Below are 15,242 nucleotides of genomic sequence, written 5' to 3'. Positions count from 1 at the left end.
TGACTCGTCCAGATCCAGTTAAATCCTTAAATTTGAAATAACTCAATAGCTGAAATTTATGATGACACTTAACACTTTGTATGCTTGACCCCCAGTCCGCCATTTTTGAGATTCATAAAAATCATTTGTGTCCAAAAGGTGTAAAATTAAATGGCGGTCACCATGGTGGTAACGATTTTTTGATAGACCTTAAAATGACTCGTCCAGATCCAGTTAAATCCTTAAATTTTGAATAACTCAATAGCTGAAATTTATGATGACACTTTGTCGGCTCCGTCTACTGTATTAGACGGAGATGAAGCTCTCCGGGAATTTCTCGGAGATTAATTCATACAGAATCAACAAAATTACCGTAGATGGTCTCCGGTCGTGGAACTGCAAACTCCGGAGAAATATCAGTAGACGATCTCCGTCTAATAATTTGGCATAAGGTTCATTGTTTATTATTCTGATCCAAATTTTAGAGTGCTTCTTGAAGAAAGATATCTTTAGCATTAAAATTTACTGCGTTGGCCTTCGTGTAGTGGCAGAGGAAAGTTCTTTTCTGAGTTCCGTGAAGCTGGTAGAATTAGGATCCAGATTTGAGAGTAAACGAAGAACACTATATTCATTAATCACGGTGTCGTAGAACGCTATCACAATTCGCATGATTATTTGATAAATTTTCCTAACGAGAAAACAATTTGCTTTTATATTAAATACTTTTCAAATTTCACATCATACTATACCCCGGATTAGATGATCTATTGCAATATGTTGCAATGGAGTTTCTAAAATGTATATCATAACTTCCATTTTTTCAGGTTTTATTGGTGTTGTAGACGATCACTGAATTCTGTAGCTCTGTGAGATTTGTGGCTTCATCGAATTACATCACGCAGACTTAAATGAAAATCTGAAGACGTGAACTAGATCTGCTAATGCTATTCTCTCTTTAGCAAATAGCACGAGGTTAATTAAATAAGCAAGGGTAGATTAAAATATAACAATCTTTTGAAACATATGACATCGTGTATTTTACTGAAGTTTGTTGGAGGATTGAAATTCAATTCCAAATGCTACTTTCGCAGCTCAGAATGGTTATAATTTTAATCTTAAAGTAATGCAATCAGCAATGTTATTTTTCAATCTGTTACTGACAGCATTTGTTATTTGATGTTTTGAATGGGGATAGAGTTTGAGTAGTTCAACAATCGTGCACATTAGTGTTTATGTCACTCAGTGTTAACTCTCTCGATTCTCCGTCTCCCTCAATGTTTGATGACCGTCCCAGTGTTTCCCTCCGTATCCCTGCGTATTGACTGTCCGTCTCACTGTGCAGTGTTTAATATCTGTCTTTCAATTTTCAATCTCTATCTCGTGTTAAATAGTTCTCTCTGTATTTAATGTCCGTCCAACTCCTAGTGTTCAATATCTGTCTCATCGTTTATTTTCCGTCTCGCTGTTCAATCTCCGTATCGGTGTTAAATCTCTGTCTCACTGTTCAATCTCTGTCTCATTGTTAGGTATCCGTCCCTGTATTTACTACCCTCTGCTTGATCAACAACAAAAAAAAGTTTATCACATTGATTATCAATTTTTTCCCTTGTGCTTTTTTTACATCTATATATTTGGTAGAGTATAAGTTTGAGACAATTCCATAAGAGTTAAATATGTTATCATGTGAACAACTACTCGATGGTATAATAACCAGGGCAGAAGACATTAGTTTCGACGCCATCTCAAAGTGCAAGGAGTGTATGATTATAAATATCTCCGGGATTTCGACGCGGGATCATATTATCACTCAGCCCGGCCCGCTGTTAGATAAACATCTCAAGGTGATATCATCCCGCCCCGGAAATTTGTACTGATGTTTATCATTCAATTCTCCGACTTACAATAATCAATGATACTGCTGATTAGAACTCGATAATAGTAGAACAGTTAGACGCGCGATCACGTGGGCGCGTCACGTGCGTACCACGTGCCACCAATAGCATACGCCGAGTCTATACCACGTGACACGAAAGCGCACCACGTGATATGAAACATCGTAACCGTCCACTTCTTTTACACGCAAATTCCTGGGAACGTTGCCAAAGCAGCTAATTCTTGGAATTTCTCCAACGCGTGGCGTGAGAAGTTGGCAACTAGCCAGCTACCCTTGTCCGTGCCCTAAAAATAGTATTGTTTTGCTTGCTCTCCTTCCAGCTCTTGTTCCTGCTAACGTTCAAGCTATTGCTCCACTATGACAGATCGGTTTGACATTCAGATTGAATCTTGATGAACTGCTTTCCAATCGTGTTCCGGACAGTACAGTTAGAATCAACAACTGGGCTCTAAACAAAATCTAAACTAAAATCAGACCCGTATTCCGAAATAAAAACTATTTTATCACTCTCTTCTAAAGTAGGTAGTGCGCCATCGACAGTGAGCCGTGCGTGCCGACTGTAGGATGGTTTTTTAGCGCTAATTTCGGCCAGCACAATTTTCTTCAAACAAATAGATATTAAGTATCCTTCCCGACCTCTGATTGCAACAAAAATTGGTAAGCTTACTCATAGACTTACAAGGAAAGTGTCCGAAAAGTTTAAAGCATATCCAACCATCAGACATTATGTTACAGCTAAAAGCAGCGTATTTTGCTCCATTTTGATCACTATATCAACCCCGATATCCACCAAATTTTTCGGACAGTTATGAAATCCCTATTGGAAGGTCGTCGCCAATTTTCAGAATGATCTCATTCAAGGAACTGAAGATATATCCAAATAATACGACAAAAATCAACGAATTTGGTCAAATTTGGTCAAATTACGCGACTTTTACAGCTAATTTTGCTCCAAAAGCCGCGCACCATCAAACATGGCACCTAGGCAAAACTCACTGATCTTTCCAAAAAGGTATGACAAATTTGGTACTGTGAAAATTCTCACAGTCTCTAGAAAACAATGGTACAAAAATTTTAAAAATCCGAGCAAGTTTATTTGTATGGTTCACCCCCTATCTAAAGTATAAATCCCTTGTCGAAATCGCCGGAGATAATTATAATCCATAAACACTTCACGCTCAGGGCTAAATAAATGTAATCCCTCAGCTGGCGCTTCGGGATTACATATTAACACAAAACTCGTGCGCTGCGCGCACTCGTATGTGTTTATCAGATCATCCCGCTAGCGCGGGATGATCTGTTATATAAACCCTTTACGTGGCGGGTTTATGTTATTGTAAACGTTTTGGATTAAGCTACAGATTTTGGAACTTTCCGATGGTAGGTAAATTCTCACCTACTTAACGGATTTTTCAGCAGAGTTTCATTGCAGTGTTTAAGGGTTCTCGGATAATGCTCTTATAAATTCATTATTTTACATCTGTGTTTCATTTTGTAAAAGAGATTTTAAGATTAATAACCGCTCGCATAACGACCCCCACTTAGCGTAGATAAGCAAGCATTTCACTGCCGCTAAATTCCTTTTCCATACATTTATCTCAACCGCGCGCTCATAATAATTACTGTAAGCGCTGAGTTACCGGCCAAAATCATTATCACTGATGGTAAAATTTTGCACAAAATTTTAAAAACAATAGTCCAAGCTGTTCAGTGCAAGTCTAAATTTCTTAACCTATAGGATCGATATTATGGATGTGTAATATCATGTGTAGCGTGAAGCGTCGTGTTTTTAAATCTGTAGTTCATAGTACTTCATGATCACAGTGTACTTTTTGATAACAGTGTGCAGTGCCCTTTCCAGAGTAGAGGGTTTCTTTTTAAAGAATTCTTTAACGTTACTATATTCTATCTATTAATGTTTGTATTATAATTTTGAGTAAACAATAATCGAGTAAACCGCTCGATTCCCAATCAATCAATCAGTATATTACTGGGCCGCGCTCAGCCTGTCATTCCGCCTAATCTCTATTCGGTTGTTTACCAACATTAAAGCCTGGGGTCCTCAGGTAATCAGTATAAAAATGATGACAATGACATGTCCGTTCTATAATTCGAGTCGAAATAACCCTTTATATCATTAGTTTGATTATGCAAACTTAGTCCACGCTGTTTTGTTGTTTACGTAAGCCGCTGTGCGTGACATTGTTAAGAAGTAAAAGACGCGCATTGCGCGCGAGATGTTTTGATACTGTATATACTGCTCGGCCATGGCCGAGGAGACTCATTTTTCCGTCATATTGTTTGATACTGCTTGGCCATGGCCCAGGAGACTCATTTTTCCGTCATATTGTTTGATACTGCTCGGCCATATTTCCGTCATATTGTTTGATACTGCTCGGCCATATTTCCGTCATATTGTTTGATACTGCTCGGCCATGGCCGAGGAGGCTCATTTTTCTGTCATATGGTTTGATACTCCTCGGCCATGGCCGAGCAGGGTCATTAAAAATAATAATCCTCCTCGGCCGAATGAGCCTCCTGACCACGTGAGCATGGTTTTTTATTTTATTTTTTAAAATGAGCCTCCTCGGCCACCATACTCTACATTGTATTACGTGGTAACTCCCACCGTCGCTTCACTCGTGCGCGGCGGATCATACAACGTATGACAAACTTTATGCCGAACGCTTGAACTTGAAGATTGAGTTAATCTTCAAGATGTTGCTCCGATCAAAGAATTTAAAATGACATTTCCAGTTCATAATGTTAACGGGTGATACTCGTAAAATATCTGTTCCAGGACCGCCGACGAGTCCAACTCGGCGCGCGTCCTGGTAGGTTGTAAACCTACAATTCATAATGTTACACTGTGCACGGGATTTAGAAATATAAACATTATATATTATAATCCGTTGTTTCAATATTTTGTTTTCTTTGTTAATCATTAACTGATCGATGATCTAACTTAAACTGTGATCTGAGAGAAGCTTTATCAGTGTGAGAAGCTTTATCAGTGTGTAGTGTGCGTGCAATACTGCGCCGTGACGTAATAGGACAAAAAGTACCTGCCACCAATGGTCAACACCAAAAGCGCGGCGTACTGCGCGCGACCAACTATTTCGCCCGTACAATATATGGAACAGATATTTTACGAGTATCACCCGTTAAACTTCATACGACGCTCAAAACGCTTAAATTTTACTTTTCGAATTTCCCCAAGACTCATGTCGGTTTTACTAATTCACTCACCATGGATTATAGGAAAAGCGCTCTACTTTGTATTTCTCATCGAATATAAAGATGACCAATGATATTGCAGTGTTTAAGTCACGCGATTGCTTTAACCAGACCCCTTTTGCTTGCAGTAGTGCGTAACCGCCAAAGGTGCGTTACGCAGTACGCGTAGACTCATGGCTATGTGAAGCCACGTGACAACGCGCGCTTGCATGTGCTTGAGATCAAATACAAATTTTTGTTCCTTCCTTTCACTCGCTCTTTGCATTATGCTTTTTGATAAACCTATTGATCAGTTCAAATGTGCGCGCGAGCACTTGCGTGGCTCAATTATCCAACACTCATATGTACATCGTAACAGGCAATGGTTCAATTTAATTATTGTAAGGGCACAGCCTGTCAAAAAGCCTTTTCACATAATCCGTCGACACCGCCTGAAGGTGACTGCATAATAACAACATTGAACACATTGTCATCGGAAGCTTGCAGCTTCCGATGACAATGTGTTCAATGTTGGTTCTAATCTGGTATCATGCTTGAATTGGTTTTGGACCTCTTCATGCTTTTAATTTATTTATTATTGTTATTTGGTATTATGAACTAATATGTACATATAAATGCGGAATCTAAAAGTTAAGTGTATAGCGAGCATATTTAACAATTTTTAAGCAATAATGTATTGCGAGCAGTTGATTCTCAACGGGTGATACTTGTAAAATATCTGTTCCATATATTGACGAGTCCAACTCGGCGCGCGTCCTGGTAGGTTGTTAACCTACAAGTGGTTGCGAGAAGCATTATTCAATGAAACAATAAGTTTTCAATGAAACAATAAGTTTTCAATGAAACAATAAGTTTTATTTTACATTCCTTTCATAAATAAAATAAGAGCTTAAACCACGAATTAGTTAACTAGAAGTAAACTTGAGGAAAAATTCTTTAGTGGTTGTATATAAAATTTAATTATTTAAAAAACTTTATTTGTTAGTAATTTTATTATGGAAAGTGGTTGAATTTAGTGAGACAAGGTCAGTTTCTCTATTGTCTCAGAAAAATTTCTACTTTACAGTAGGCAATGCTGAGTGGCAGGAATGACGGACCAAAACGCTTGGGCTAACAATGGCCCATTTACAAACCACTTCAGACATGGCAATGATGTCATTTATGCTTAATTCGTCTGAAACTGACCCTACTTAACTGCACTTCTAACATTCTATAAAAATCTCTTCTAAAATAGGTATAAAAATGCATAACACAAAACACACAAACAAAATGTTTATAATCCTACTATAATAAAATTCTATAGAACTTTTAAATTTCTATAAAACTAATAAACCTATATTATATATTCATTTTGCACCCAGAGAAAGATGTGATTACAGAGGTAGTTTCGATATTATGTTCATGACAAGGTATGGGGCTGCTGCAAGTTATATTTTGCTAAGATATTACCGCTTTTTCAAGCTTAAGTAATCTAGGCAAGGTCAATTTTAAAGTTTTTGAATTTTGTCGAACGCTGTTTAAGGCTAAGTTCCAGTCATTTGGTTCTCCTTCCTTTTAAGTGCGAGTGATGGTGATTTTTATGGATGATTTGAGGTGATTGGGCTTATAACAGGTGAATGTAGTTAGCATGAGATTTTGTCGTACTGTATTCCATATTGTCCCTGCTCTGTATATGTAGCTGTCTGATGGTTTAGGTGTGAGAATGAGTGTCTCTTTGCCAAGTCTGCCAGATTTTTCAAAGAGGGAGTATAGTGATATAGGAGTTCTATATTTCAAGACCTTGAAGATGTCATTAATACAATGGTAGAAGTACAGATTATGCACATTCATGATTTCATGGGTGTTGAAGAGGGGTTTTGTATGCTCCTTTCTGTAGAATTCCTTGCCCAGGATTTGCTCCCCGTAGGGTCTGCATCGTGCACTAGTTTTAAATTTATCCAAGTATGCTTCTTTATCTCCAAACATTATGCGGGCACACATTTTCTGTGCTTTGAACAGAGGTTCAAGTTTTTTGTTAGATGCCCCTCGGCCTCCCCAGACAGTTATACCATATGCAAGATAGCTTTCAAACAGAGTGTGATACAGATCTTTATGGAGTGATGTGGGAATGTTATCTTTAATTCTATTTAGCATGCCACAGCAGCTGGCTAATAATAATAATAATTCTATACAGTTACATAATTGAAACAATTATGGCCCCTTATTGTGGGCAGAGTATGTGTCTTTATTGAATTGTCCTGATATAAACTTATCTGAGTGACTGCATTAAAATAATTTAAGGTGAGTTCTCTTAAAACTTTAAGACAATAGGAATAAATACTAGGACCTAATAAAATGAAAACAAAATGCAGCCATCTAATTTATTGTTGAGCTTTCTCTTCTCCTACGGTTGACTAGAGGAACCATCTTTGGCGAATATTAGGAACTTAGACCATTACAAATACCGTGCTGTAAGTTTGCAAGGCATGTGGACTAAGTGGGTCGAGAGTACTCAACTTGAAAGTGGGTGTTGAGAATCCTCAACTATACTAAAGATAATGATGTTCAGAAGATGAGGCAGTAGAGTGAGTAGTAGAGGCTGAAGAAGAATAAATGTCACAAGAGATGAGCACTATAATAATCATCTTTATGATAGTTCACCAATGGCAATTTGTGCTAGAGAGCGGAAGGCAGTGATGCTGTTATCACTATCATCTCTTAAGATAGACCATGATGGTTGGTCATTAAAGGAATGGTCCTGCAGGGTTTCCCTGTAAGAGCAGCTGCACAGTGGACAGTAGAAGAGTCTGTGATAATTGGTGTCCAATACCTTACAATTTGGACACTGAGGGTCGCAGTTGTTGGCTACCCTTGCCTGGAAGGCTGCAAAAGTGATGTCATGGCCATGTAGGAGAGACATAACCTTAGTATCCGTGTTTCTGCTTGAGTAGCGAGGAAATAATCGTTTGCTCCTTTCATCAATGTTATCCAGTATCTGACCCTCACTCTGATTTATTCTTGGGTTCAGCAGGAGATGTTTATTCCAAGTAAACTCCATGAAGCGGATTATTTCTTCTTTTGAGTAGCTGACAACATCGTTCTGGACACTAGTCAGAAGGTCTATTTTGCTTCTGTTTAGTTCTTTGGACCCAGTTTTCCACGTTAGAAACTTACGTATCTCGTCAATATGGTGCTGGTATCGGTGGGCCTTTGCCTCCTCTAGCTGCAAGATGAGCCCTTGCATAAATGGGTCACTTGTAAGTGCTTTTATTATAAATTTTATAGTGACCATCTTGTAGGATATCTCAAGGGGTGGAATCCCAAGCGCAACAGAGGTCAAATCTTTGGGAGGATGGTGAGTGGCCCCGCTTATCTTCAAGAGGACCCTGGCATAAAAGTCTTTGAAAGTGTCGAGGTTATCTTTTAGCCATATAGGAGCAGCATATAGAAGTTTTGTGAGTACCACTGTTCTGAAGAGCATTCTGAGTGAGCTTGTATTCAGACCTCTGTGGCGGGTGGAGTTTTGGGTGATCCTGTGCCAGGCAAACCAGCATTGCTTGAGTTTGAATTTTGCGTGACCCTTGAATGTGAGCTTGTTGTCGATTGTTAATCCGAGAACAGTTGATTGATACGTATAGGTTATGGGTCTGCTGCCAATAATTAACGGACTTAAGGTTGTGACATCAGGTGCAGTTGAGGATGCTGGTGCGATCATTATGCACTCGGTTTTGTTTTTATCACAGTTCGGGATTAGTTTCCATTTACTGCACCAGACATGAAGGTATTTGCACATCAGCTGCATTATCCGGTGAGCACATATAGGATCCATGTGGGATACTGCTATGCTTCCATCGTCCGCATATTTGAATAGACTTGAGTTAGAGCTGCATTCCAGTGGAAGCTGGTCCTTACATAACATATCCGAGATGTAGAGGATAAATAGCAGAGGTGCAAGGACAGAGCCTTGGGGAAGCCCAAACCATCCACATGAGCGTTGGAATCCGAGACTGTTGTCAACCCTTAGCCGTACTTTGCGACATAACAGCAGCTGGCTAGTTTTTTGCTAATTTCCTTCTATGTGCGTTCCAGTTTAGGTCTTCATCGATTGTTGATTGATTGAAATAAATTTTCGTGCACATACAGATTGAATGGTTACACCTAAGAATTTAGTTTCATGTACTCTCTCCAAAGGTATGCCATTGATATTGATTACTTGATCCAGTAATCGACCGGGATTCCCGGCGCCGTGAAATCCCGGCGCCGGGGGAGCTATTTCTTCCCAGCCCCGGCCCCGGCCGATTTTCAATTTTTGCCTGTGAATTTGGCCGGGAATTTTTGATCGAAATCGGCCTAAAACTTTCATATAAATCTTAAAATGGATTTTCAATTTTGAAAGGATGATGTCCAGAGGCCAACTTTTATTTACTGTTTCAGCTGAACAAAATTATTTTATCAAAATATATTATATGAAATCTGATTACCTTCTAAACTGCTCAATTGATACGAACATTATATTGTCATGTAAAAATAAGTTCAGATCCTAAGTCCTGAAAAGTTCTAACTTGGCCGTTGATTTATTAAATTCACGGCCCCGGCCCCGGCCAAATTCCAGAACGGCCAATTCCCGGCCCCGGCAAAATTTGGACATTCCCGGCCCCGGCCAAATCCTACCCCCGGTCGTTTACTGACTTGATCAGAGGGTGTATCTTCATCTTTGTTGGATCGAGAGTTTGAGAATTCAAGGTAACAGCTCTTGCCAGTGTTTATGTGAAGTTTATTGGCAAGCATGTAGCGGTGTACGGAACTTAGGACTTCATTGGCTTTTTTGTATGCTAGGCTTTTACTTTTTGCAGCGACGAAGATATTTGTGTCATCAGCAAATAGAACAAATTTAGAGTTCTTTTCAGAGTTTGTAAGATCGTTTATGTAAATTAAGAACAGAAGGGGCCCTAAGCAGATCCCTTGTGGCACTCCAAAAAGCACAGGTAGAGTATCAGATATTTCATTGAGCACACCAACATATTGTTTACGGTCGGAAAGATAACTTTCCAGGAGTTTGTGTGCCCGTCCTCTGATCCCGTATGTGTTTAATTTTTTGAGAAGTATTGAGTGATCTTTTGTATCAAATGCTTTACTTAGGTCGATAAAGATTCCTAAAACATGATTACAAGCTTTGAGTGATTGCTGAATGTAGTGAACTGAGTAGTTGAGTGCATGTGATGTTGAATGACCTTTTCGGAACCCAAACTGGCTATCGTGCAGTATTCCCTGACTCAAGAGAAAACCATAAAGCCGTGAGTAGATAACCTTTTCAAAAATTTTACCAAAAATTGGGAGAATTTTTCGTTATCTTTTTTGTAGATGGGGCTAATTTAACCTATCTTAAGGATGGCGGGAAAGCATCCTGTTGACATTTAAAGGTTTAGTTGTATTGTATGGAAAGCACTGGGTTGAGAATGTGTGAGGCCTTTTTAATAACACTGATGCGTCTGATGGTGAAATTAGAATTAGAATTAGAACTAGAATCAAATTTACACAGCAATACAATAAGAATAAAAAATAATTTAAGAAGCTTCAATCTGCTGTGCAGGACATTCAAGTCAGTCAAAAACTGTTAGCAGAACACCCTTCTAGGGACATAAGGATATAGCATGTAAATTGTAAAACAAAATAAGTAATAAATTAATGAGTGGTAAAATAAGATATGATTTAACAGTGAACTGTGGGCATGAAGGTAACAATTAAAGTTGAAAATTACATAGATGCCCACTTTGGAATTTCGTAAGTAATATTATTTACAGTTATACACAGAGAAGTATAGAACAATAATAGAATGGCAATGATAACAAATGGGAACGAATAAAGGAGATGTTTAAAGTTCTATACTTCTGAAAATAGGTCATATAACGCAGGGGGCCTTTCCACCCGACAAAAACTCCAGCACCTTAAAAATTGTTTCAGTTGTCACATAGCTAGAGTGTAGAAATAGTCGAAACTATTGTTTATTTCATAGGATGAGACTCCTTGAATTACATCTGACATAAATTTAGATTTCATACATTGTGAGAAATTTACACTACATTTTATAGTCCTTAATCCTTATGTTCTCTGGAATTGTATTCCAACATTTTGCACCTAAATATGTAAAGGTTTTGTGTGTTCTGGATTTGTGAATATAAAGGTTGCACCTCTCAGCATCACGTGATCCTCCGGATACATAAGAAAATTTACCGGTGAATGATGATGGTGCAGCCTCATTAAGAATTTTATACATATATGTTGATAGATGGAGTTGTCTTCTTAAGTGTAAGGGTAACCACTTCATGTTTCGATATACATTTACTGATGGTTCCTGCCAATGAACATCCAGTGCAATTTTTGCTACTTTCTTGTATAATATATCAAGAGAATTAAGTTTGGTTTTGGCAGCCCTACACCATATTATATCCAGGTAGTCAAATTGGGGGAGCATAAGAGCATTTACAAACATTTTTCTATATTTCAGTGGAAGAAGACTTTTCGACCTGTATAATGCCCCTATTCTTTTAGCAATTTTTGATTTCACATAATCAATATGGTCTTGAAAGTTCAATAAATTGTCTATCATGAGACCTAAATATTTTTGAGATTTAGTTTCTTCTATAAAAAGGCATTCTTTTTCCAACTCCAGAGGGATTGACAACGTGTCTAGATTAGGATATCTATCAAATACAATGAATGAAGATTTTGCAGCATTTAGTCTCAGCTTGTTGATTCTAAGCCATTCATACACAATTTTCATATCCTTAATAATAATAATAATAGGCCCTGAGACATGTGAACAGAAAGAAGCTTATGGAGGAAACATCTCTCATCAACTCATGTATAGCAGAGATTCCTACTTCTTCAATCACTGAAACCAACACTCTATTGCTTGCAGGAGCACATTTAGTCAGCGAAAGACTTGGTGAAAAACCTGCAAATAAGAATGCAGAGAAGCGGAAAACTCCGCTATGGAAAAGAAGAATCGAAGATAAGATTACCCAGGTGAGGAAAGACATCTCTTATCTTGAGGAGAAGAAGAAAGGTATTACCCTTAAACAAAAAATACTAGAAGGGCTCAACAGACGTCACCCCCTGTTGAAGAAAAAGGGTATATCATGCATCATTGAGGAGCTGAAGCAACGTCTTCGTGCAAAAGCAGCTAAGATAAAGAGATTTAATAAACGATGCGAACGATACCACCAGAACAAGTTGTTTGGAAACAACCAGAGGCAGTTCTACAGAAACCTTCAAACAAACCCTGAAGAACAGGATATCTCCCACCCTGAGGCTGACAAGGATTCTTGTTTGAAGTTCTGGAAGAACATATGGGAGCAGCCGGTTGAACATAACAGTGATGCTGAATGGTTACCGGATGTCAGAACAGCACTAGCCTCAGCAGATGAACAGCGACAGTTTGTTATAACTAGCACCCTGGTTGCAGATAGAGTGAAGAAAATGACCAATTGGTCCTCTCCTGGTACAGACGGACTGCATGCTTATTGGATAAAGCACTTTAAAGAACTCCACAATAGGATTGCAGATCAACTTATGAATTGCCTAACCAACGCTGATATCCCTGACTGGATGACATTGGGACGCACGTACCTGCTCATAAAGGACCACTCCAAAGGACCCATCCCAGGCAATTTCAGACCTATTACATGCTTATCAGCTATGTGGAAACTGTTCACTGGTCTAATCTCAGATTCCATATACAACCATTTAGACCAGCAAAAACTCCTCCCCCCTGAGCAGAAAGGGTGCAAGAAGAAGAGCAGAGGATGTAAAGAACAGTTAATGATAGACAAACTCATTCTGAAGAACTGTAAACGAAGGAAGCGGAACCTGAACATGACGTTTATAGACTACAAGAAGGCGTATGATAGCGTCCCACACTCTTGGATTCTGTCTTGTCTGACCATGTGTGGTATCTCTTCATCCATCATAGATCTGTTTGAAGCCTCCTTCAAACAATCGTATGTTAACCTGATGCTTGGTAAAGTTTCCCTTGGGAGAATTAAAATTAATAGAGGTCTATTCCAAGGGGACTCAGTATCACCTATTCACTTTATCATGAGTCTTATACCCCTGTCCATTCTTTTGAATAAGCATGATATAGGATACTCTCTGGAGAAGGGAGGTCGACCGAAAGTGTCACATAGGCTATACATGGACGACCTCAAGTTGTATGCCGAGAGTGAAGACGAAATGCAAACACTGGTTAATACCACAGCAGAGTTCAGCAGTGACATAAAAATGGAATTCGGGCTAGAGAAATGTGCCGTGGTGAAGGTGAAGAAGGGAGCAAGAGCCGTTTTCGAAGGCATCTCCCTACCCACAGGTGAACAGATCCATGAGTTGGAGGACGAGGGCTATAAGTATCTGGGAATACTAGAAGCCAATGATATACTGCACAAAGAGATGAAAGCACTGGTTACAAAAGAGTATATCAGAAGAGTTAAAAAGGTTTTAAAATCCCAGCTTCATGGCAGGAATAGTATACAAGCAATTAACACCTGGGCTGTACCTGTGATAAGATATGGAGCTGGAATTCTCTCATGGAATGCTGGAGAGACCAAAGCCTTAGATGTCAAGACCCGGAAACTGATGAGGATAAATGGAGCTCACCACCCCCAAGGAGATGTTGATCGGTTATACGTAAGCCGTCAACTGGGTGGCCGTGGGCTACATAGTATAGAGGAAGTCGTAAAGAGGGAGGAGAATGCACTCACCACTTATGTGGTGAGAAGTAGAGACCCAGAACTGATTGCTCTGAAGGACTACTTTGTCAAAGACAAGATACTCTTGGGTGAAGAGATAGAGAAAGATATCGACCGAACACAACGCGAGGAAATCCGCAAGGAGAAGTGGACTGCTAAAGTGATGCACGGACAGTTCCCAAGGCAGATGGTGGGTATAGCGGACCCGTTAACCTCTTGGAACTGGCTCACTCAACAAGACTTGAAGAAGGAGACAGAAGGATTGTTGGTAGCAGCCCAAGACCAAGCACTTAGGACGAATTATGTGAAGCACAGGATTGACAAAACACCTGGCTCTTCTCCCCTCTGTAGACTCTGCAGAAACCATTACGAGACAATAGACCACATACTGAATGGGTGCTCAAAACTTTCACAGACAGAATATAAGTGTCGGCATGACAAAGTAGCTGCCGCATTGCACTGGAGTCTGTGCAAGGAATACGGCTTCCCACGCAGTAAAAGGTGGTACGAACACCGGGCAGAGAAGGTGCTGGAGAACGAAAAAGTCAAGATATTGTGGGACTTCCATGTCCAGTCGGACCACGTTATCGAACACTGCAGACCGGATCTCCTCCTGGTAGACAAGGTAACCAACGCAGCAACCATCATTGACGTTGCAGTCCCAGGAGATACCCGGATCCTGGATAGAGAACAAGAAAAGATACTGAAATATCAAGACCTAAAAAGAGAAATTAAGAAGAACTGGAATTTACGAAAGGTCACAATCGTCCCTGTGGTGATAGGCGCATTAGGAACTATCACCATTAACTTTCGTAAACACCTCGATGCAGTCCACTGCAATCTGAGCATCTCTAATCTCCAGAAGACAGCTCTGCTTGGATCAGCCAGAATTCTCAGGATGGTCTTAGACATATGATATTATTGAGAGTATAATACACTGTAGATACTCTATATTTAGTTTATTCTTCACTGGATACTGTAATAAACACTTTTTACCTGGTCCCCTTATATCTCTTCCCTTGCTATGCAAGCCCTGTCTCTTGTTTATACAATTTTTAACCCGTATATTGGGTAGACTGTGTATTTGTTATGTATTTTATATTAAATACAGCTTTGTGTACAAGTAATTATTGTTATTTACTGGACTAAGGGGTATACATGTGTTGGAGTTTTTCTCTTATTCTTCTTCTCTTGCTCTGCATGCCCTGATTCTTGTATAAACATGATGTTTGTTTAAATATTGTATATTCTTGTATTGATTGTGGTATTTTGTGGGTCAGATTCAGCAATACCCAATGGGTACTTGCTGAATCACTGTTTTATACACTCTGTAGCCAGTCCCTGTGTTCCGTCCCTTGCCCTGCAAGCCCTGTTTCTTGATTATAAAGCATTTATTTATCGTGTATTAC

The 15,242-nt window shown here is 39.3% G+C and overlaps 1 protein-coding gene across 1 annotated transcript; it reads left to right on the top strand.

Moving 5' to 3' along the window:
* Window positions 1–11,923: 11,923 nt before the first annotated feature.
* On the top strand, window positions 11,924–14,749 carry LOC134820211 (uncharacterized). The gene has a single exon (XM_063830433.1). It carries the CDS (start codon window positions 11,924–11,926, stop codon window positions 14,747–14,749), a length of 2,826 nt encoding a protein of 941 aa, XP_063686503.1.
* The last annotated feature ends 493 nt before the right edge of the window (window positions 14,750–15,242 follow it).

The sequence above is a fragment of the Bolinopsis microptera genome, chromosome 8 (assembly GCF_026151205.1).
Source record: "Bolinopsis microptera isolate Bmic1 chromosome 8, MBARI_Bmic_1.0, whole genome shotgun sequence".
In the NCBI taxonomy this organism is placed as follows: Eukaryota; Metazoa; Ctenophora; class Tentaculata; order Lobata; family Bolinopsidae; genus Bolinopsis; species Bolinopsis microptera.
The sequence above is the reverse complement of the archived record's forward strand: the minus strand, read 5'-3'. Positions and strand labels throughout refer to the sequence as shown.

Bases quoted from the DNA above. Each gene is read 5' to 3' on its own strand.
- LOC134820211 (XM_063830433.1), top strand. From the start codon at position 11,924: ATGGAGGAAACATCTCTCATCAACTCATGTATAGCAGAGATTCCTACT.